Source organism: Gouania willdenowi, chromosome 17 (genome assembly GCF_900634775.1).
Source record: "Gouania willdenowi chromosome 17, fGouWil2.1, whole genome shotgun sequence".
Classification (NCBI taxonomy): Eukaryota; Metazoa; Chordata; class Actinopteri; order Blenniiformes; family Gobiesocidae; genus Gouania; species Gouania willdenowi.
In genome coordinates this window covers 9010685-9036129 of record NC_041060.1, presented here as the reverse complement: position 1 = coordinate 9036129, position 25445 = coordinate 9010685, and the positions used below count along the sequence as shown (strand labels likewise).

At 36.0% G+C, this 25445-nt stretch overlaps 1 protein-coding gene across 4 annotated transcripts in view; it reads right to left on the bottom strand.

Annotated features, from left to right (window-relative positions):
- Window positions 1–25445, bottom strand: part of astn1 (astrotactin 1) — a 385350-nt gene that overhangs the window by 256054 nt on the left and 103851 nt on the right. Inside the window, exons 6-8 of one of the 4 annotated variants that reach the window (XM_028473730.1) lie at window positions 11944–12093; window positions 8192–8341; window positions 4935–5102 (exon numbers count right to left, since the gene is read on the bottom strand). In XM_028473730.1, the coding sequence (XP_028329531.1) occupies window positions 4935–5102; window positions 8192–8341; window positions 11944–12093 (468 nt within the window). Of the gene's footprint in view, window positions 1–4934; window positions 5103–8191; window positions 8345–11943; window positions 12094–25445 lie in introns of all 4 variants that reach the window. The other 3 variants (XM_028473731.1, XM_028473732.1, XM_028473733.1) reach the window with 3 other exon arrangements.

Here is a 25445-nt window from a genome sequence, read left to right as displayed (position 1 = left end):
TAATTTACAGGACCACTTGTGCAATAACATGTCCATCCTTATATGCACTGTGTGTATGATAGTGTTCATACAGTGTATACAGACTTACATCTTGAAGTTTCTGGCTTTTTTCAACTATTTTTTGAAGCATCTTTTTTAATATTTTTATCTAACTTAATTTTGCACTGAGTGATTTTCTTCTGCTATCCTGCTTTGCTGCTGTAACACTGTAAATTTCTCCATTTACAAGATGAATAAAGGATTATCTTATCTTATCTTAATTAAAAAAAAAAAAAAAAAAAAAAAAAAACAGGCAGCAGCTTTAAGTTGGCAATTAAAGAAAAAAGTTAACACTAAAAAGTTACAATTTTAATGGCAGTAAAGCTTTTTGCTGGAAAACTTGATGATAACTCTGTAGGAGGAGTGAGATTGGTTGCATAGATGCTGAACAATACCAGATGTCTCTTCTTACTTTAATTGCTGTTACATTGCACTGAGGTCACAGGACTCCATTCAAACTCGTTTTACACTTGTGAGGTATTATTCTCTCTCACTTTAATCAAGACATTAAAAGTATAATAAGTGAATGTGCTCCCTTGCGTTTTAGAAAAGTCTCAGACGAGCACTGGTCCAATGCAGACATAGAAATAGAGGAGTTGGGGGGGGGGGGGGGGGGGGGGCAGCCCTTCAACATCAGCAGTGAAGCATATAGGTGGGGATTTTTCTTTTTCTCAACAGCAGAGGGGAAGGTTCCATTCATTAAAGTATCCGTCCCACAGGCTTGCTGCAGATAGTCAGAACCCATCTCAGTTTTCATCAGTATCTCTTACAGCAGGAAAATGGATTGCATTTCATATATCTATAGCACCTCAGTAATCTCTAACCTTCACGTTTACGCTTCTCTTTGCTCATCTCAGTATCAAGTTACATTGATTTTTTTTTTTTTTAAACAACTTTGTTATCCTTTGAGAACTTAATTGAAAAAAAGTCAGGGAATTGTTAGCACAATTTAGAGAATTTTGAACAGCAGAGCATAACGACTTATTAAAAAAACCGAGAGCAGTTATAGTTTTTTTTTAGCAACGCAACGCAATGATGAGATTTATCTTGTTCATGTAAGTTAATTTAACTGACTTTAAATGATTCAATAAAGGCTTGAAAACGTGGGACGCAATCATTGCATCTATAAAAGTTAATATGATACAGTATTTACCAATACTATTATCATTATTATTACCATTATTAATAAAATTGATTGATTGATGTCTTTATTTCAAACATGTAATAAGACAACATAACAGTTTACGAATCAAAAACAAAATAAATGATTAATTACAACAGCAGAAATAGTTTTACATTTTTAAGATGACTATATACATCGATTTGATCCTCAAACACTTAAAGCTCCAAATGTGCAAAAAGTAGTAGGAAGAAGTGTAAACTTATTTATTCCTACTCCTTTATTAATTACCCATTATGTCTTTTTAAATACAACTATAGTAACAATACAATTACTAATTGGTTCTACCTTTTCCCTCCACTTCTGCTACTTTCATGCCAATATTGACACTTTTTCGGTCCATTTTTGGCCACTCTAATTTGAAACTTTTAACCAATTTCTGTGGTTTTAAAACCACAGAAATTAAAGTCAAATGACTCAGTTCCACCGAGTAAAACAAATGAAATTGTGAGACGTATAACCGTAATCTACGTTGAATTACCTTTGAAACGATATATCACAACTATGTTCCAATAAATTTGGAAATTACCGGAAAAGGGGGGTGGGCCCCCGGGCTCCAAATCAAAAATCTGTCTCCGAGCGTCGATGCGTATACATCCATAGATTATACCTACCAAATTTCAGCCCATTAGCAATTTTAACTAGTGTACACAACAACAAGAACAAGAACAAAGTGAGTGGGGTTTTGAAAAAAGTGGTATTATCCTTTAAATGCTGGTGTCTTTGTAAATCTAATACATTTGTTCTATGTTCTATCAAAATCTTCATGCTCTTTAATTTAATGGATTATCTTGCATATTATTTTCTAGTTATAGTTTTGGTAGTAACAGACTGATCTTTAACAAAGCGCCAACCTTTGAATTCTGCATAATTCTAATGATAATAATCATACATTTTTCAGTGCAATGCTATTACATTATTCACGTTAATACATTTAAATGTTTCATAATAAACGCAGTTTCTGTGCAATAACTTGATGATTCAGTGTGTCATTTACAAAATCCCCAGATGTGATTAATCCCGATAAATTACTGTCAGATTTGCAAATATATTAGGTGAAAATATATATTATCAATTCACAACTTTTAAATTTACACATCCACAAAGCCATTGTTTTACCACAAATGAATCATAAAGGTGTTTAAGCCTCAGTGTTGGCCTATGATTTAAAAAAAAGCAGTGTGGGTGAGAATCAGAAATGAGTCTGAGGGGAGCTTGCGTGGGACACACAGCCTCAGCTTTTTGATACATTACAAAGGTCTAAGAACTTACTGTGTGTTGCCCAGGGGAGAACTACACAACCACTACTGCTGCTGCTGAATAATGGATGCACAACAATGAAGACACTTCCAACACTGCAAATGTGAGATTTACTCTTGCACTAATAATCGAAAGAACACATTGGCTGAGGCTTCCAGAAACAACAGATCAAATTAAAAAAGTTGACTTTTCTAGCTTGATTTGTTCTCCCAGTTGGGAAAAGGACATAATGTAAACATTACTTATAACTTATACATGTGAACAGATGCACAATGAGTGAATGCCATCTGAATTTCCGCAGCAAACATCGGATTCCTTTAATATATTGACTCACTTAAGAGCAACTGGTTCATAAATATTTATAGCAAAGCCAGTACAACTTGTCTCACTTTTTGACTATTTTCAAATAATGGAAAGAGAAAATTGTGTCTTTTTACCTCCATAAACAATGAGAAATGTTCAATTCTGATATTTATGTCTTTAAACAGCTTTTTGTGTTTGTGCTGTTTGTGTTCAGATTTTTTGATATATATATATATATAATGGGCTTTTTAAACAATAAATATAATGATAATAATTCTCCAAAAATGTTTTTAATCAAAGCCTACACTTGACAAAGCATTGAGCATTAAACTGTTGGATAATGGCTTATGCATGCACTAAAATACGCTCTAACTTTAATTGTTATTACATAGATTTGTGTGTCATACTTCAAACATCTGCGTCATGGGGAGAAAAATAATCATGCATTTATCGTCGTTAGTTTTGTTTCCTTATACATTATAGCAGTTAATTCAAGTTTATTTTGTTTTATTAAAAAAAGGAAAATTGTTGTAAATTTGCACATTATTGTTTTGTTTTTTCTTATTTCTGCCCTACAGTTCTTACATTTTTCACTATCATCTTGTACTGGTATTTATTTTTCTCACTGACTGTCTGCTCCATCTTTATTGCATTGCTGCAAATTCTATTCTATTCTACATTAAGTAGGTAAAAAAAATTATACAAAAACACCATCATTAAAAAAAAATACATGTATATATATATATATATATATATATATATATATATATATATATATATATATATATACGTATATGTAAACAATGCAGTTTTCAATTTTAGAGCACAAAAAAAATGTACGCCGATACGTATTCAAGGTGTCTAATTAATCTGATGCAGTCTAAAAATTAAAAAACCAAAGATTCAGGATCTGTGTACAATTATAAACAGGATCAGTAAATGTATTCTATTTTACACATTTACCATCTCACTATCACACATTAACAGCTGGAAAATTTCACACGTGAAGATGAGAAAAGGGCTTGTTAATGAGACTGAGGTCTATACCTTTAATAAAACATTATATACAGTAAGTGCACATGCTGAACGCTGCAACTGTGACAAAGAAAAAACGGCTGCACACATTGGGCTGTTTCTGCTTCCTTGAATGACTAGTAAAAATCTTTGTTTTTTCTTTTTTTCATGTTTGCACATTGTAAACTAAATTACTTTAAATTACTATTCTTTTTTCAATTAAAACACAACACACAATCTTAAACAAATGTATTCTGTACTTTCACTTTGTCAAATATAAATCTAGTTCAAATTGAATGCAGTATAAAGAAAGAAAGAAAAAGATAAAATACAGTATAAAAATATATAAAAATGGGGTCGTGATCCAAAACAAGTTCGTATGAACTACGGCAGGGCCCGCGGAGTGTCTCCGTGCCCAATAGCACGTACCACGTTCCCGAGAATTCAGTCAAATGACTCAGTTCCACCGATTAAAAAAAGTTCTCCGAGAGGCTCTTGACATACACTCATGGAATATACATGTCAAATTACAGCCCGATTCAACGAGCATTAATGGAGGAGTAATCATTTGAAAAATGGGGTCCCCTGGCACCCCTGTGGAGTAATGGACCCCATTCATATATTGGTATGTCTCAATGATTCGGTACCACCAACTGTCACAATATTTGACTCACAAATAAATGAGAAAACAACTTTAATGGTAATTGCCGAAAAAGCCCCTCGGGCCCCTAATTGAATTGTGCGAGGCACAATCGTAATCTACATTGAATTACCTTTGACACGATATATCACACGAGTATGTTCCCATAAATTTGGAAATTACTAGAAATGGGGGGTGCCCCCGTGCCCCATTTCAAAAAAAGTGCTGCAAGCACCTCATCATATTCATTCAGAGTATTCATACCAAACTGCATTCCGATTTAACGAGTACTAACGGAGTAGCCATTTGAAAAAGGGGGCCCCCTGGTGCCCCTGTGGCACATACGGAGTAATGGCCCCCATTCATATATTGGTGTGTGTCAATGATTCTGTACTGCCAATTGTCGTAATATTTGACTCGCAAATAAATGAGAAATCAACTTTTGTCAACTCAAAAATCGGGCTCTAAGCGTTGATGCGTACAAGAATCAAAATTCACCTGACTCAGGGTCACACTGATGTTCGCAGGGGTCGAGAAGACGTCGTCCGCACAGTTCGTTGATCCAAGGTCCGCTGGCGTTCTGCTGGTAGTAGAACAGGATCTGAGCCGGGTTGAGCCAATCTGAGCCGTCCAACTGGCTTCCCTGCAGCAAAATGAACCTTGATCCTATTGGGAGGATAACATACAGAGAGGAAACACAGAACATTAATAATAGACAAGGGGTGCATAATGCAGGTAAAACATGGAGAAAAAGAAGCAACTTATTGAAAGATTTTATACAGTAATGGATTTGATTTATATAGAGCCTGAATTACTCTTTAAACCAGGGCTTTAAAAACGTTTTCTGCTGCACCCCATCACAAGAAAAGGGATAAAAAAGTAACCTTTATTTAAAAAGATGAAAATTGTGACTACCGTAATTTACGGGCTATAAAGCGCATTACAATAATTTAGCATTTTTTTAAGAAAAATCCACACAAATGCCGCAGCCTAACAGAGGCCGTACCCTATTGGCTGATGAGGGTGCCCTTCAGACAACTCAGCCAATCAGAACGGGCAGGTAGGCGGGCTGCTGTACTCAGGGAAATGTCCGTGTTTCAACTGATAAGTTTCCTTTAATGAATGAAGTCAGCTCCTCACTGCCCCACTTCTACCGCGGAGTGATCACAGCGAGTCAGACTCTGCGTCAGTATACGGACGCGATCGTTTCTGAATAAAATGTCCTCCGTACGGAAGCGTCTCCATCAGCCTCAGAGTCCAGAGCACCCATCAATCCTGAACAAACGTAACGCGGTGATTTAAGGCAGTGTGTGTCATGACAAAATGAGTGATCAGAATGATTCAGTGCAAGCAAGAATGATTTAATGTTAATTTCATTGTTCCACCTGGTCTAATGTGACGGAGCTCAATTTTGTGGCGGCATGAAGCTTATAAAACCGGGAAAATTCCACAATTTAGTCGCGTCACTGTTTAAGCCGCAAAGTTCAAAGCGCGAGAAAAAAGTAGCGGCTTATAGTCCGGAAATCCTCTTCAAAAAATCACATATTTTAGAAATGATCAACAAAGTTATTTGAGTGCAAATATGTTTTTCATGCTCAAAGTTGTTAGCAAGTTTGCTCTAGAATCCCCCCCTTGCACACCCGTCATGACGTCAAAACCCTGCAAAGGGGCGCACCCCCGAGTTATGGAACCACTGCTTTTAACAATACTGTAGCAATGAGCTGAATTAAAAACTAAATTGCCAGAAACAAAATCAGAAGAACTGAAAATTTGCAAAAACAAAATCTAGAATTAATGTGCCTTCATTTCTTTTAATAACGTTTATTTAAAAATGTTAAAAAGTAGCAAGAATGACTTATTCTCTAACTCAGGTGACCCCTTAACTAAAAGGACACTTCACTTTTTTTATTAGATTTTTTCAAAAGGACAGCTATGAAGTTAATTTATTTATGAAGTTCCATATAAGTTTTATATTTCAACTGACACATTTGCCATCTTCCAATTTCTCTCCCATAAACCCCTTCTTGGAATTAGAATATGTCAGTAGCAGCAGCAGCAGCAGCAGGCTGAGGTGAAATCAGACACTGATGCGATAGATGAGTGAGCCCAGCCACAGTCTATAATATATCTGGAGTGTTGCCTCACTCCTTTGACAGCTGAAAAATGCCAGTGATCCAGCAGGAGTCTGCAATGGTCCCCTGGGAGGCTTTGGTTCTGCAGAGGCTTCATAGAAATTCATTAGCTAGGGGTTCAAAAATACCAGAATATAAAAGAGGAAGATAAAGATTGGCTGTCTGTCTAGTTGCCGAGAAAATCACAATATATTGTGTTTTCTTGCTTTTAGTGACATCTGTTGTGTGAAGCGAGGGTGTGATACACCTGGCATTTACCTTGGTCTTTAAGAGAGTAAAGCAAAGGTAGAGCTCAACATCACAGCCATTTGGTTTGAGAAACATAGGGAGTTCAATTTGAACAGGATGATTTGCATTTCTTTTTCTATTCTATTTATTTTTTGTCCGCATACGCTAACACTACATATAGTGTAATCTTTTTTTTTGTGACAGTTATGCATGTTTTATTATTACAATGAATCCAATACATTTATTTTGTGGCTTAATTGTGACCATCACAAGCCCTCCCTAACGAAGGGTAAGCTAAACTTTATTAGAGGGAAAGACATAAAAAGGGAGGGCAGTGTTACACACTGGTGGGGGGAAAAAACAGGAAAGAGCGAGTTAGGGTGGGACTTTAGGAGGAGGGATTGCTTCAATTGTGCATATTGTGTAGTGGGGTGCAATTTAAAATTTTATTGCAAATGAGGATTCAGGTGAGAAATGAGGAAACCTTTACCGAATCAGCTTTTATTCAGAAAGGATTAAATAATATAATAATAATAATAATATGTTTAGGTTTTCTTTCATTCAGACAATTTTTTTCAGGAAATTTACTTTTGATCTGCTGACATCTTTTGACTGCCAACTGTCAGTCTTCCTCAGAGGTGTCTGCTGATGGCTTTGATGTGTCCCTATGAGTTATTTCTGAATAAAAGAAAATCTTAACATATTATTTTTAAAAAAAAAAAGGCAAAATTAAGTTGCTGGAATGATTATCTTTTATGATAAGGGGCGCCGCTTTAGTGGTGACCCTCAGTACCTCCCATGTTATATGATTGTGATTATGTGTTATATGTGATTGTCTATTCATGTTTTCTTGGACGAAATATAACTGAAACTGAATTTGACCCCCGGTGATAAATCAAGTATTCTGAAACTGAATGATCTATTTGGCTTTCTGAGCATAACAAATTAAGTTATCAGCTTTTAGTTTGAAGGGGCCATCTGCAACTTTCACAGAATCGGCTTTTATTCTGAAAAGATATATCTCCTCGAAATTAGTATAACCCCTCAGAGTCAGAATTAATAGTTTGAATGGGAAAACGTACATTTAATTTTGCAGATTTTTTTTTTATATTCTCCCTTTAATTAAGTTTTTCTAACCCTTTCTCAGGGAGGGCTGGTGAATAAAAATAATAATAATTTAGCCTTTAAATCAATGAACTGTTCAACTTACAAAAACACCAGAAGGCAGCTGGAGTGTCCTTAGTATTCTGTACACTGGGGGTACCCTGGTCGCTAAAATTTGGCTAAATTTAGGAGACAAGTTATCAGACAAAAATCTGTTCTACAAAAATTACATGAAAAAACGCATGTTGTGAAAACAAGGACCCACCATTGGAGATCTCTGTGGAGTCTTACCGTCAGCGATGAGGTGCTCGGGCACATGTAAAATCACTCGTACGGAGAGGCTGCAGGCGAGGTGAGAGGAGTAAACCAAGCCGATTACACAGCTGATGACACTGATCAGGGTTAGTGTGGTCTTATTGATGGGGCTCCGCGGGGAACCTGCTGCTGAGAACAAATAAACAGCAAGGGAAGGAGGGAGGAGGGCACAACAAAGGGAATCATGTTTTTTTAAAGATGATTAACACTCAAAAAGAGCACAGAGTAACATAAAAGATGGATTCTTTCAAATTGTTCAAGCTTTAAGAGAGTTTTAGTCTGGTGTGAGATGTCATTTTGGCCATTTTTGGTGCCAAAATGTATTTTATTGGTTTTATTTGATTTTTGGCTTAGTTGGGGTTCAAATAAGCCAGAAATATTAGCGTTACATTTTTCCTCGACCCCATTTTCAAAATGGCCACCTCCAAGTTGAATATGCCACATAATAACCCTTCTAAATTACACACAATCACAAACGTGTTTAAACCTATGTTTTTGATTATGAGAAATGTCTTGGTATAACGAAGTGAAAATGGAGTGGCAGCCATCTTGAAAATCCAATATGGCCACCACAAAAATATGAAATTTTGCAGGGTTATCATCTATGAATGCCTGGATGGTTAAACATATTTGAACTAGAGTCAATAACCCAGTGAAGTTTAGGTAAATCTCAAGTGATTTTTATTTACATATCTATTTTAAAATTCCAAAATGTCATTATGAGGCATAATAAACCTGGAGGGAGCCATTTTGAAAATGATGTCAAAACAAGGTTGAGGCACGGGAAAAATTTAACCCCTATATTTGACCCCAAAACAGGTCAAAAAAAGAATAAAAATCAATGCAAGAACTTTCCATTTTTATTTTCGGTATATTTCTGACAAACCGCACCAGACTATTTAGCCTGGCACAAAATGTTGACAATGATGCAGAAATATGTGAAGGAAAAAAACAAACAAACATGAGTATAAACTAAAGAAATATCTTAACTATTATAATTTTTCTGTTTGGGACGCTGAGGGCAGTAAAAATATTAATGGTCAACTCGTATCTACGGGAGAATGAACGCACACACAGAGTGACCTTGAGTGTATTTGCGTTGCGTGTTTCCACTATCAGAAGAACTGCAGATTGCATCGCTGCATTTACCACACTGAGGCAGAAGCTGCCTTAAGCCATTGTTTAAATAAATGTCACAATAGAAAGTTGACCTCTGCCGTTACATTATAAAAACAAAAAAAGTGCTTCATAAAAAATCAAGGGAAGATTAAAAGAAATTCTTCCTTCAGAAATCTTTTTTTTCTCTCTTTTGTGTAAAATAAATAAAAGCATCAAAAATTACTGCCAACTTTTGTAAGATAGATGACAACCTTTTATTAACAAATCTCTTCAAAATAGGTGTATGATCTTTTTAACAATTCTTACTTACCCCAAATGTTCACATCCCACTGAGAATACCATAGGCTAGGTTACAATATTTAAGTTAGGTTAAAGGATTAAAGCAATTCATTGACGTTATTAATTTTGGGCAACCCTTATGGCTCAGTTGTAGAGTGGGTCGTCCAAAAACCAAAGGTTTGTTTTTTTCTGTATTATCATGTAATAAATATCACTATGCATCTGAATAAATTGCTTGTCTCTAAAAAGTTTTATACCATGGCTTTTTCATACCGTTTTGTACTGGACGTTGGAGTAGATTTAATGAGAAGTGCTAGATCAGGGGTGTCACAACTCATTTGCTCAGGGACCAAATACAGTACAGTTGAAGCTCAAGTGGACCAAAGATTAGTTAGAAATAAAGTGCAATTTGTGCCTTAGTTTTTCATTTCCACGTATAACTGATATACACAATTTGAAAGCCGCAGACAATATCCAAGCAATAATGACAGATATCAGTCGGTGCAAGAAACTTTAAAAATCCTTCATTTTTGTGACCAATGTTTTTTTTTGTAATTCAGAAGAGTTTTGTTGGAAAATACTTCAGAAGTCAGAAGAATTTAGAGTTATATCTAAAATAAATATAAGACAGCAGTCGTGTGATATAGGCACAAAAGCCCCTGCAAATATTTTGTCATTTTATTAAATTTGTGTATTTGGAGGAACAAAGATGGCTACAACGCAAATATTTGGTAATTTATGCAATGATTCATGTTGTCATTTTTACTTTTTCCTGTGGGCCGAATTGGATGATCTAAAGGGCCAGATTTGGTCCACAAACCTTGAGTTTGACACATTTGTGCCAGATGGATGCAGGGTTGGGGTCAATTATAATGATAATCGTGTAATTGATGATTAATTACAATTACACCATAATTATAATTGTAATTGTAATTTTAAAAATTGTAATTGAGCTCAGATAATTGACTTGGTAATTGTAAGTGCCATGAAAATTCTATAAAAATTGTCAATTAAAATTTTACGATAAACTGGGGAACCATGTTACAGTTCTATGTACAGTTCTACACATATGTAGTTAATTATTAAAATGTGTTTCAAATTAAGCTGTCCCACCCTTTACCATATAAAAAAATATTAAAACCTATGATTTAATTAATTAGGAAGCCGAACAAGGTAACCAATAGATAGGAAAGAAATTAGATGATAAATATATATATATTAGATGATAAATATATATATATTTTACAGCTGATTTAGGACCCGTTATCATAAGAGATGCTAACAGAAAGCTAACACGAGAAATGCTAACTTTTATTGTGTTATTTATTTCAGCCTCAGTAATTGAACTTTAGTAATTGAGAATGTAGTTGTAATTAACTTTTCGAGGATAAAAAATTAATGTAATTTATTTGTAATTAGAGAAAAAATGTTGGTCACTGTAATTGTGATTGAATAAAGTAATTGATCATGGGTAAATGAAAACGGAATTGTAACTGAAAAATGTATTTGACTACAACCATGGACTAGACTCTGGCACTAAAGTTTCAAAAAGTATATACGGTGAAATGTTAACATCTGAACACATTTTGAGATACTGAAGAAAAGGTATTGAACAATTGCAACAATCCTTCAGAAAAAAAGGGGCGTCTTAAAGGATCCTTTTTTCAAAGCGAGGCCACTATAGTGATCTCATTATTCTATTTTGGAGCCTTGTTCTAATTAAACGTGTTGGCTTCACGTCTGCGGGCTGCGCTGTGTTGCCGACACCTGTGCACGCAGTGGGGGTAATAATTGGCTCGAAGGCATCCATAGACTTCTAACTTCTTCCGACAGCTGCTATTATTCAGATGGCGTGTTTATCTCTTATTTTTACCTTCTTTTTTTTATTTATCTCCTGGCCACACACACACACACACACACACACCATTAATATACATCAGGGCTTTAAGGACATAGCATGCTGACAGAAAGAAAAACGCATGCTGCACCACTTCACATTGACAGCATTTCAACAGTATTCCCATACAAAATAATATTCTTGGCGATATTATTTGAAACCACAAGATGCTTCTGAATGTTTTGTTTCAGTCAACGACATAATATATCACTCATGCTTCACACCCCCCTGGCACACACCTATGGATATCCACACCAAATGCACCAACTTTACCTTTCTTTTGGGGATTCGGAACAATGAACATCCACAACACTGGAACCAACCACTTGCTGTACGTATGCAGCACAAGCTTTACTCGTCATGCGTGGTGGCAATAGTTATTACCATCAGACGACGGGACAGGACTGTCTGTACGTGTATGAGTCCTCCTTACCCCCTGAGCCCCACGCGCTGTTGGCATTGCCATTTCTCATACCTCGACTCCGACGTCGACTGCGGTTTGGGTCGGTGTAAAAGGCCAGCTGAGGCTCGCTGTCTGCCTCCGTCCCAGAGTCCCCGTCTGGGTTCAAGAAAGTTGAACCCGCTGTTGGATTCACACAAAAAAACAACTCCAATGTGTATGTCTATATATATATATACACACTATATATAAGGGACCGTTGATGGGGATGTTAACTAAAGATTTTTGTCATCTACATTATTCAAGTGACAACTCGACTTTAATATGTAAAGGTTTCATTTATTCAGACAAATTCAGAAATTTGATCTCATGACATTTCGACTGCCAACTGTCAGTCTTCCTCAAAGGTATCTAGTGATTTTTTTGATGTATCCCTACAAGTTCTTTCATAACGGAAGAATACGGAAAGAGTGTTTTCCTTATGGAAGAAGTTGTAAATAAATAAATAGATAAAGATAGATAAATATTAGTTTTTGCACAGTTTTAGCAGCAAATAAACTAAATAAAATAAAATAGCATAATAAAAAGAATAGAAGATATATACACACATGGGCCTGTACATAGTACAGAGAGAAAGAGGAAACAGAAAAAAAGAGGGAAACACCAAAGCAATCACTAAATGCCTCTGAGGAAGACTGACAGTTGGCACTCAAAGCATGTCAGGAGATCAAATTTCCTGAAAAACAGTTGTCTGGATAAATGAAAACTTAACATATTATTTTAAAAAGAAGATAAAATGAACTTGCTGGAATTATAACTAGACTATGATGATTAAAAAAAATACAAGTGAATGAGAACTATATCAAAATATATTGATATTTTGGTCAACTAACAAAAAGTAAACTATAAATTAGCCACACGGGATGAATCAGAACTCATGTGATAATGTGGTGTTACATCTGTGTGTATTTACAAACAATCAATGTCAGTTTTGATGACAAAATTTGATTTAGTTTAGTTTAGTTTTTTGACTAAAATTCAACTTAATGAAGACTATTTCATTTATAGTCTAGTTTTAATCACCGAAATGACATTAAGATTTTAGTCGACTAAATCTTTTACAGATATAGTCGAATAAAATATAAAGAAAGTGTTTATGCATTTTTTTTTTAATCAACCTGATATCGAATGGTTTAAATGTTTTTAAATGCAAACAAACAGATTTGATGTGTGATCACTGTGTAAGACAACATGATCCCTCATTGGATGTCATTCAATGTGACAAATTATAGTTGACTTTTTATTAGTCAAGGAAAATATCAATATATTTTCATTTAGTTTTCATTCACATGTGATTCTTTTAAATTAGTCATAGTCTAGTTATTGTCACTTTAAAAAATGTAGTTGACAAAAACTATGACAAAAAATGTGTGTCACCAAAATTAGCATTGATATTAATACCATCTAATATCAGGTTGATGGTAATTGAATCTTTAAAAAAACGCATCTAATGCTTTATACTGTATTTTAGTCGACTACTGTAATAGTCCTGATGGCTAAGTTTGGACTAAAACTAAGTTGCATTTTGTGTCAACAAAAATCATGTGAATATGTTAGCTTCACATGGAAAGGATGGACAGTGAGACAGTATGGGAGATGGACAGCATGAGATGTATTTATTTATTTTTTAAATCCTGTGAAAAGACTAATATCTTGTTTGTTTTTCATTTAACATTTATTTTAGAGATTTAAAAAAAAAAATGGGAACCTTCATATCTTTGTCTGGGATGATAATCCTATTTTTGTAGTATTTAGTAAAAAAAAAATCAACAATGAATCAAAGCCGTCTTGCCTGCCACTTGATCAGTTCAAGAATAATGGTTAATGTATAGTCAGCTACACTATGTTCGTAAACAGGCTGCTTTCACAACACAACAAGCCCATAATGCATTTTAGCTTCAGCCTTAGCTATATTTAGAGGGCATGTATTGAAGCTTTTCTTACAAGTGTGAGCCGATTGTAAACCACACAGTGCGGGGGAAAATCCATCAAAGCAGCCAAGATTTGCTGCCTCTGCGGGATGTAGCATGTGAATCAAAATAAGAACTCATGCTAACATTGCTCAGTGACAAGCGCTTTAAAAAAAAAAAAATCCCCAACCAAAAGGCTCAGTTTGATTAATCCAAAGAAAATATTTTAGAAACAACAGAAAAATAAAAAACACACCCAACAGTGATGTTATTGTGGCAAATCCAGACTGACTGTTTCATGAGAGGAGCTTCACCAGCATTATTTAAAACAACACGCACTGCAAATATACTGTAAACACAGTCTTTAAATATTATTGGCAGCCATGACTATCTAACAGCACAGATGTTGCTGCTGCTGCTGCTAGACGTCGCCATGAGTAGGAAACAATTGTTTCAGCAGCTCTTCCTAAAACTGATTATTATTGACTGCACAGCACACGTTCCCTAAAGTATCATCTACTGGGAAAAACCCAAACAAATGAATTGTTCTGGTGACAAACAAAGTACAAGCTGACAACAATGTCTATTTGTATAGAATACTTAAAGGAACACTGTGCAACTTTTGGCCACAACAGTCAGTCGGGCCAGCCTCCCTTGTCTTTTGATTGTGTATGCAGACAGTAGTTGACCTGTAACTTTGGGATAAGGATTGGCTCTAAGGGCTGGGGTAAGAAGCGGGGCTGGGCTCGAGACGCGGCTGGAGGAGCAGCCGTCGCCGCCGCTTTCCTCTCCCCGCTGCAGGAGGCCCATTGCTCAGCCCTCCTCAGCGAGTCGGTGGCGCTCCCCCCTACTCCCTGGCCTCGCGGGGGCGGTGTCCGGCGCCAAGCGGAAGGCGGGTCAACGGAGGGGGCCGGGTCTTGACGGTGTCTTTTTAGCCTCTTCAGAAGCAGTTTTAAACTTTTTGCTTGCCTCGGCCATGGCCAGGAGTCAAACAGACAGAAAAATACTAGCAAAAGCCTTATTTAGCCGAGATATCCGAGCCAGTGGTCACGTGCCTGCCGTAAAGTGATACATACGTTCTCCAGGCATTCTCCAGGTCACATGACCTGGCCAAAGATGGTGCATCTTCTCCAAACTTACATGGGCGGTATTTGAAGAGGGGAGCCCCCCTCGGAGCATTGATACCGTCAAGCGCTGTATTTTGGCCTGAGGTATCATTTAAAATATATATGGGTCAAAACTCTTTAGGTCAAAAAGTCTGTGGTGTGGCTTTAAGGTATAAGAAATATGACTAAAATTAAAAAGGCTAGATAAATAGATAGATCTATGTTGATGTTGGAATGCTAGCATTTATTCTTATTGAAACACTTGCAGTCAGCTAACCCTGCTTTATCACCAGTTTAAGTAAACTGATGTATGGTTATTTATATGTTAGTGGAAAAAAAGCAGCAACACATTTAGTAGTTCTAATGCTTTGTCTTCCCTAAAAAAGATAAAGTCATCAATGCAATCTGGGGTTTCAAATATATCAATAAACCTCTTGAACAGAAAGTTAAATATGGTTGAGGTTGTTTGGGTGGTGGGAATTTTGCCATGAATTTAAATCAATTGTTGTCTTTCTTCTATATATTTCATTTGGAACTTTTTTCAACAAAAAATGGACAAGAGGTCCTGGAAGTAATGGAAAGATTGTGCCAAGATCTAAACATCATGTAGACCAGAGCTCACCAACAGGGTGCCTGCAGGCACCAGGTAGCTCACATGGACCATGTGAGGTGCCCTCAGGCCTGTTTTAACAGGAGCTCTTTAGTCTCCAATGAGCTCAGTTTAAAATGTGATTTACTTGCCAAGCTCCAAACTCACAAAAATAAATACAGAATACAGATTCAGAGTCTTAGCAGAGCTACTGCACTTGACAAATCTTTGTGCATGGGCCGTGATGTTTAAAAAAAATGCAAAATGGATTTTCATAAAATATTACATAATTGTTAAATTGTACCAAAGTTACATGTTTTACAATAAATTAAAAGTTGTTAGAACTTAGTAAAATAGGAACATGAAACTACTACTATAAAAATGAATACATTATGAGAGAAATAAAGTGTTGCATGTTGAAACTTAAACATATCCTACCTTTTTAAATTAGCACTAGTCTCCCTTCATCATCTTACTCTCTGATTAAAGTTAAACCATGAACATTTTGTATTCAATAAGTGTCTTTCAAACTGATAGCCCTTCGAACTATTAAGTACCTTTGAAATAGCTCGTATTTTCAGAAAGGTTAGTGACCCCTGGTGTAAACCATTTTGGACGTAATGTTCAAGAAGAAAAAGGATCTTTGTCAAGTTAATCATAATCTTTGAAATAACCTATGAAAAGATTCAACCTGTTTAATTTGATGTGGGCTATCAGTTCAAGTTGTGAATGTGTTCCACGCAATGATAAGTTGTTTTATTGTTAAGCCTTTCCGATAAAGAAAAGGAAAATTTTTCCCAGTACTGTACTACAAACTTTCCACATTTGCAATATGCAGAAGCAGCCGTCTTCAAAGAGACCTAATTAATGTAGCTTGTAAAACCAACTGCTATTCTGAAAAAGAGTCACTGGCATTAAAAAGAACAAAAAAAAGATGTTTGTAGAAGGTCAAGGAAACATTAAAGCGATCAGCAGACACCTCTGAAGAAGACTGGTAGTTGACAGGAAAAACATGTCAGGAGTTCAAAGTAAAATTTCCTGAAAAACAGCTGTCTGAAAAATGAAACCTTAAAGCTGCTATTCGGAGTTTCTGAGAAACGTCTCGATGTTCCGCCCTAAACAGCCTCACTTCCTCCCACTGCCATTGCAATCTACCAGAAGCCACGCCTCTACTTTTCTGCACGAGCATCGCGAACATCACAAAATTGCATTGATATAGGTCTATGGGTCAGGTAAGAGCCAAAATCATATTTATCTGTTTGCTGTTGTGACGTGCGGCCTTGTTTCAGTGCACAGTTCCGCATTCACTTTGATTGACAAACTCAAAAAAATAAAGTCGAAGCCTATTGGCTGGACGCAGTCGGCGATCATTTCCATTTGTATAGGGGTCTATAGGATGAAGGAGGAACTTATATACATTAATGTATATGAATGACCACCGGCAGTAAACAAGAGTAAAACATATTATTCAAAAATAAGACAAAAAGAATTTTATGGAAGAAATCAATGTTGTGTCTTCAAAAGCAAGAAATCCTAAAGGGTTGTGAGACAAGCTCTCGCAATTGGGATAAAACGAACCCACACAAAAAAACAAGTGCAAGTTTCCTGTCATACATAAAGTTATGTAAGACCTGATGTAGAAAAACAAAGATGTAACCAAGACTTGGCTCCAAATCACTAAATCAGATCGTAGATACTTACCCATAACAACACATTTTACTAGGACTACTATCAGTTCAAATGATCACTTTTGGTATGTGCAATGAAGAAAAATACCTAGCTTGATCGAATAAAGGATAAGGGGCTATAAATAAACGCTAAAATTAAATGAACGTACATTATTTCATTGAAATATTTCACCTGCAACCCAGCCTTTACTGTACAAGAGTTCTATTGGAATTTCATAGAAAATAAACAAGTTACCATGTCTTGCACCTCATACAGTATGTATGTGCATGCAGAATTTGACAAAAGCCAATGACAATGATGCCCCGAGGACAATTTACCTCGACAAAGGAAGATAAGACAAACAAACAAGTCAAGACAATAAAAAGAAAAACACAATACGGGCACTGGTCTAAAAAACAGCATCTATTAAAAGCCCCAAGGACACAAACAAAGATATTTGCATTCATGAAATACTAAAACAATATGAAAGCCAACAGATTCTAATTCTCCAGTCAATCACAGCAAATACATATTTTCCTGAAAACAATAAATCATAACTACCTTTTTATTTCTGCTTGAATTGCAAAAGAAGTCCTGCTCGATCCTATCATGGCTGACATTTAGAGCACAGGGGGATACCTTCTTAGCGAGGACTATCAGGGCCAACAAAAAGAGACAGAGAAGATGGCTACGAGCAATATTTGAACACAGTCCTGGGGCTGTTATATAGCGACATGTGATAATGAGCAAACCTTTACTCAAAAAGGTTACATAAAGTAGAGATATAAGTACTCAAAATATTTATATTTACAAAAACACTGATTATTAACCTGACTTTTGAAGTCACCTTTTAATTGCAGCAAGTTCTTTTTGTCTTCTTTTTTAATCATATGTTAAGGTTTCATTTATTCAGACAACTATTCCTCAGGAAATGTACTTTGTTCTGCTGACATGTTTTGACTGTCAACTGCCAATCTTCTTCAGAGGTGTCTGCTGATTGCTTTGATGTTTCCTTGACTTCCGCGTAATAATTGCAGCAAGTTATTTTTGTCTTCATTTTGAATAATATGTTAAGGTTTCATTTATTCAGACAACTATTAACCAGGAAATATACTTTGATTTGAAAAAAAAAAAAAAAGGAAAGTTACGTTGATCTCCTGACATGTTTTGACTATCAACTATCAGTCTTCTTCAGAGGTGTCTGATGATCGCTTTGATGTGTCCTTGTAATAATGCCAAAACTTCTTTTTGAATAACATGTTATGGTTTCAGTTATTCAGACAACTATTAATCAGGAAATTTACTTTGATCTCATGACATGTTTCGACCGTCAGCTGCTCGCCTTCTTCAGAGCCGTTCATTGATCACTTTGATGTTTCCTCGACTTCCACGTAATAATTCCAGCAAGCTCTTTTTGTCATTGCTTTGATGTTTTCTTGACTTCCGCATAATAATTTCAGCAACTTATTTTTGAATAATATGTTAAGGTTTCATTTATTCAGAAAACAATTCATTAGGTAATGTACTTTGATCTCCTGACATGTTTCGACTCTCAACTGCAAATCTTCTTCAGAGGCATCTGCTGCTCGCTTTGATGTTTCTTTGACTTCTGCGTAATAATTCCAGCAACTTTTTTTTTAATAATATGTTAAGTTTCATGTATTCAAACAACTATTCTTCAGTAAATGTACTGTGATCTACTGGCATGTTTTGACTGTCAACTGACAGTGTTCTTCAGAGGCATCTGCTGATTGCCTTGATGTTTCCCTGACTTCCGCGTAATAATTCCAGCATGTCTTTTTGTCACGTCGAAACATATATTCAGGTCAAAGTAAATTTCCTTAAGAACAGTTGTATGAATAAATAAATTAAACCTTAACATATGTTGAAAAATATGTAAATTTTTTTTTTTTCTCTCTCAAGTGTATAAAACAAAGTTTGGTTGGACTTCCTACATATACATTATGTTTTATGTGCTATGTCTCTTTCCCCAAAGAGTAAAAACAATGCAGCAATATCTCCAAAGGATTGCATTTATTCCTGCTGTTGCACAGGGAAGAAGAAATGTGCTGGATGTGAAAACATATGATAGTAATTCAAAGAAATTAATTCAGCGTTTAAAGCTATTGCAGCTCAAAGAAAGCAGTTAGCCTGCAGCTAACACTTTGTACTAACTTTGAAACCACAGAGCCTGGTTCTTCAGTGACTTCTGCTACAGTAACAATATACAAAAAAGCCAGAGAGAAGGAAAAGTGATGGATTTCATGTTTGTTTACCAAAATGTGAAATTTAAAAAAATTAAATAAAATATGCTTGAATTCATGGTTCAAAGACAAAAACATCCAAAAGGCTCCAGCCATCTGAAATAATACAAAACACATAAGTAACAGAGTAGTGTCATAACCTAAATAATTATTAAGTACAAACAGAGGAAAAAACATCTTAATACCTGGGTAACTGTACTTTTAAATAAGAAATTATATAAAAGATAACATTTGGAAAGCCTAACTCTTTGCCCAAATATTATCAACAAAGTAAAAAACTAGAATATTTATCTAAACATAATTACAACCAGTATCCTGCAATGGAATCCATGCCTCAAGACACAAAAATAATTATTTTGTTCATTAAAGCTGATATGCAGAGTTTCTGAAAACCATCTTAATGTCCCCGCCCTAAACAGCCGCACTTCCTCCCACTAAGTCTGCAATCTACCAGAAGCCACACCTCTACTTTTCTGCACGCACATCGCGGGACATAACAAGGATGCATCGGGTCGCATTGACTTTGATTGACAGTCTCAAAAAAACGAAGTTGAAGCCTATTGGCTGGGGGCACTCGGCGATCGTTTCCATTTGTATAGGGGTCTATAGGACGAAGGAGGGACTTATATACATTAATGTATATGAATGACCACCGGCAGTAAACCACAGTAAAAGACTAGTTAAGGTATTTTTTTGCATTTCAAAAGAATCATACATAAACATAGATTTCTCATAAACTCCGGATATCAGCTTTAACGTTGTTCCAACACTTATGTCCAAAATGTTCTTTATTACTTGTATTTTTAGCAAGGGGTACAAATTACGTAAAGCTAGGTTTCATCTACATCAATGCATACATCTGTATGGTGTACATTTTAGGACATCCTCAGATCTCAGAGTGAGGTGTCAGGTATCAGGAAAACCATTTGTCAGACCAAATGCCATCAGATGAAACGGCCTCCGGCTTCAAAATAAAAGTCATCAGAGCAAACGGTCTCAAATAAAACCACCTCAGGCCGTAAAGCACAACATGACGTATTTTGAAGAAACTGGAAAGACATATGATCATATCAATATGTGCTGCTTCACATACGAGTGTAAGTTGAAAGTTGTTATTTCTGTTTATTTTGAAGGGTTAAGATATATCAACATTTCATCTAACTATGTATTTATTAATCAAACAATATGCTGATATATCTTAACTTTTAAAAAATAAAAAGAAAGATTGTCTTTTCAAACTTAAACTTCCGGTTCCTTTAAAATAAAATGCCATATCGTGTTTTATGGCCATTTGACACCATTTGCATCTGACAGAGGTTTTGCTGAGACATGAGTCTGTTTGGTCTGACAAATGACAAGAATGTACAATGTCCTAAAATGTACACTTTACAACTGAGTCATGGACACCATGATAGACTAAACATAAAGAAAAGTGAAGGCACTATTTTTTATTAATGTATTTACTGTTGTAAGATTATTTCTTTAGCTGCCTAAGAGGGAAAACATTTGAGAAAGTTTAATTAAACCTTTGTTGCCACTGTGGAGTTTGAATGTTTACTCATTCTTTGGGATCGTTTTTATCCACAGATCAGTTCACTAAAATGTCTAAATGGATAAAAACTGATTTTTCACCAAAGATAAGCAAGGAGTTACAGCATTGCTTTATGCTATCAGATGATTATTACTTAATTGCAAACATTGTCAGCCCACAAACCCGAGAGTAGGAGGATGTAACTTCAAATCCTGTCGCCACAACACAACAAAAAAAAGCCTGTTTTATTATTAGCAGTCCCACTTGCTTTTTAAGTGCCAGTCAAGAATAATGATTCACTTATTTTGAAAAGAGAGGTTACCATTAGCACTCCCACAATACATCTGCTTTTATCTCAAAGGTTTAGTACCGTAATATTGATGTAATATTAACCTGATCCGCCAAATTAGACACAACTCAATTAATTATATCATGTTTCCCATTCATTTACACAGACTTCAGCAACAATAATTAATAAATACTGATAGAATCCCGAGCACACAGGCTTGCCTCTCTCACTCATTCTGACATTGCTTTCTCCCATTTGGCAACTTAGGTACTTTAGATGCAACTCTGGAGTCCATTAAAAGTGCTGACATATGTCGTGAGGAGAGGCACTTGGGCAGCTTCAGCAAAAAGCCAAGAAAAAGAAGAGTCATTACCTAACCAGCCTCCAGATCACACTCACACACAGAAGTTTCCCACCGAGGACAACAACAGCTCTGCCCGTGCATATTTTATGACAACGATGGAAATAACAGTTACCAGCAGCAACTCCAAACAGCATAAAGCAATGAAGCAGAGAAACAGGCCTAAGTGCCCGCTAACATGGGCTTTGTTCCAATGCGGCTCTCACTCTGTGTGTATGTGTTTTTTCTATTGTTACTTACTTTAACAAATCGCCGTTTTTACCTCGAACATAATGTCTTAGTATGAAATTATAGCTTTTTCTGGACTGTGCAGACAAAATGAACCTCTCTTAAATTGAAGTGACTTTATACAAAAAGAAAAGAGAAAGAATCACAGTTGAGCTCTAACAAACATTCATTGCATAAGCTCTGCACAATAAGGCTTCCCGAGTGTAATTATTCTGCAAGCAGCTCATTATTTTCTTTAATTTGCTTAGCTCAATACCATATCAACTTCTGGAAGCAATATGCTAAATTGTACTAATTATATAACTTAAAGAACAAATGTAAAACAAGCAAAAGAGATTCGGAGAAATCTGAAAAAAGTTTAGTGAATTTTATAAGAAATTTGTTTAAAAACTAGTTTGCAGAAAACTGTGTAGCATTTTTTAATCAGTAACAGTTCTGCAGGTATAGGGAGACACTTTAGTTCAACAAAGTGAGTGCTATAACTTGATTTACAGTTACATTAGGAGAGATGATAAACAAATGTTATAGAACATATTTAAACTGGATGCTCACATTAGCAAGTGTGAAAACCATATAAAACCACATTGTGTATTAAAAAACCAGTCTCCTCCAAAGCATTCCAACACATTAAACATTATTCTCATTAATTAAAACAGCAATCCAAATCAAAAATATTTTAATAATCCAATGGGGATATTACTTGGATTAATTACTAACCATGTTCTTTCCAAAATGTGATGCGCCATGAGAAAAATCAGGAACATTTTGGCCAGGGGGGCTTGGGTTATCTATAGATTCTGAAAGTGTGGATTCTAAGCTTTCTGATGGTGTCACACACATATACATTAAATAATATTTCAAGAAGTACACAAAGGAGGAAATGGTCATCAAAGGTTGTGAAGTTTTTGTCACGTCCGAGCAGCAGGCTGAGGGGGCACAAACAATTAGCATTATTCCAGTCTGCCAGCAATGGTTGTGAACAGCTGTTTTAACCATTTCATTCCGCAATTAATATCTTTCCGTTCAGTATGTAGTTGAATTGAAGAGTAGCATGAGCGCTCACAACAGTTTCACTTTTAGGAACCGCAACGAGGTATTCTGGTAAGTCATTCAAACAGCTGACTTTAGTTATGATTTACTCTGCTACAGCTCGAGCAATATACACAAACTCATGAAGCAATGTTAGTCTGACTCATAATTAGAATAGACACCTAACTAGCCATGTGTTTTACTTCAATGGGCAGTTTAATGGCGGAAAACAAGAACAAGAGTGTTTGGATAGTCAAAGACAATCGGTATGTTGATCAGCTGTGGGAGTCCACACCCCCAATCAAGGAAGCCGCTCGGTACTAAAACAATCTGTTTTTAAACCCTTCGATACTGTTTTCTGAAGCATGGAGTGCTTTCTTTATAACTTTAACTAGCATGTTTTGCAGAGCCTTTGGACAAAATGCTCTGTCTTTGAAGGCCTGTAAGTTATGGAACAGTCTCCCCCTCACTGTTAGGAGATGTCCCACATTTCCTATATTTAAAACCAAACTCAAAGTGTGGCTTAAAGCAAACTAGTCTTGTGAGCATTAAGTGAGTCTTCTTTTACTTTTCTTGTACTTATTAACTTCTGTTACAGTGTTTGTTGTATTTTCTGTATTGCCATCATCTGCCTAGAAACTACGAATGTAAAATAACCCTGTGGCTATAATCCCTGTTTACATCTATTTTGTTGTTTCAATGCAAATGTTTATTAATGTGCATTGGCCCTATCAAATAAACAAATACATAATTAAAATAACAGAAAAACAATAAAAGTCCCTATTTTCTCAGAAAATGAAGGTTTTTCTCTGTTTCTCTCATTCCGACTTGTTCCTGGTTTTCTCATGGCACGTAACAAATGCGTTTATGCCTATATTTGACAAAAAACATGTCAGATTTATGGCCAGCAACCCACTTTTTCAAAGGAATAATGATGTGCAAGAACATCATTTGTATTGAAGAGAGGACAAAGCTGGGTTAGACACATAATCTAACATCAAAATGAACTCACCAATAAACCTGTCGGCTCTTCAACAGTTTGTGAAACATCCGCACTATGCCTGGAATATAAACATCTCACTTCTCTTTGTAGTTGACTCCAACAGCATTAGAAGTTTGTTAGGCCGCATGGGTTTTAATAGACCCATTTCATGTGACGTATGCATACTAAGTTAGGTGCATGCGCGCACAAGCTTGGTGTTAAACAACCAGAGAACTGCATTGTACTAGCATTGGCACACGATTTAAACACTTTTGATTTCATACAAAAACAACACAATGCCATCATGTTGCGTTGTTGATTGCAAAAATATGAGTACAACAAATCAGGACTTAAATTTTACAACATACCGGCTGGTGGGCACCATTCTCAGAAGAATAGACAAGATTTATGGTTGCGTGCTATCAAACAGAGGCTAAGAGCTGACGTGTCGTGCGCGCACGCAATTTCTCAAGCGTCACATATGTAAACTACATGGTTTCTGTAGTATGCACGTTTGTCCACATTGAAATGGGTCTATTTTCCAACACTGCCATTTCGATCTGCCAGCTGTGCCTACAGACCTTTTTTGATTTGGTGTTTTGGAGGTTTTCCCTCTTTGCTTTCACTCCATTATTGATAAAAGAGATTGCTTCAATGTTGTTTTCCTCCAATCTAATTCAAAGCTCTCGTCGCCGTGTGAAAAAGCCGTGGTGGCTGCAGGTGAACACTAAAACACTCAAGGTCAAAAACAGACAAAAAGATAAAAGCGCGCTTCTTCAAAAAACAAGACACCAAAACACCCAAAGAATCACGTTGGGTTTTCAGTGACAGTCAACAGCACTTTAGCTGAAGGGGAAGCAAATGAATGGAAACTGGTAAGAAAGATAACACAAAAAGTGGTCTCAGGAGAAAAAAAACAGTGGTTACAATTGTCCCAAAAATTCCAAAGTATAACAACCAAGCAAGAAAAGGCTTTATGTTGTCATTTCCCATGAATAGATTTTTAAATGAGCTGGGGATTAGGTGAATAAAGCTAAATTAAATAAAAGAAAGAGTTGGTTTTTTTTTCTATCCTGGGATAATTGAGATGGATGCAGCTCTGCAAGAATCAGTAACAGTCCATAGGACACAACTGATGGCTTCCTGTAGTAAAATTTTAATCATTTACTTGTTTGCCTCAACAGTGTCAGACACAGTCGATAGCAAAACACGTAGAAGGCTTTTTATCTCCTTACTTTTAGAAGGTAACTAAAGCAGGGTACATGCATAAGGACTTTCTAAATCTGAAGATATTTTTCATCTGAACAGACCCCACACACGAAGATAAAAATTTTTTAATCGTACTATGTGTGTGTGTGCATGCGTGCGTGCTGATAATCCCAACATAGCTCAACACACTAATAATGACTCTGTGCCACCACCAATCTTCCGCCAAACCATGAATTTTGTGTAATCGAATGAGATCTGCCAACGTGATCTAATGCAGCGTTCCAAGCAACTCGGAACTCAAGATTTTCC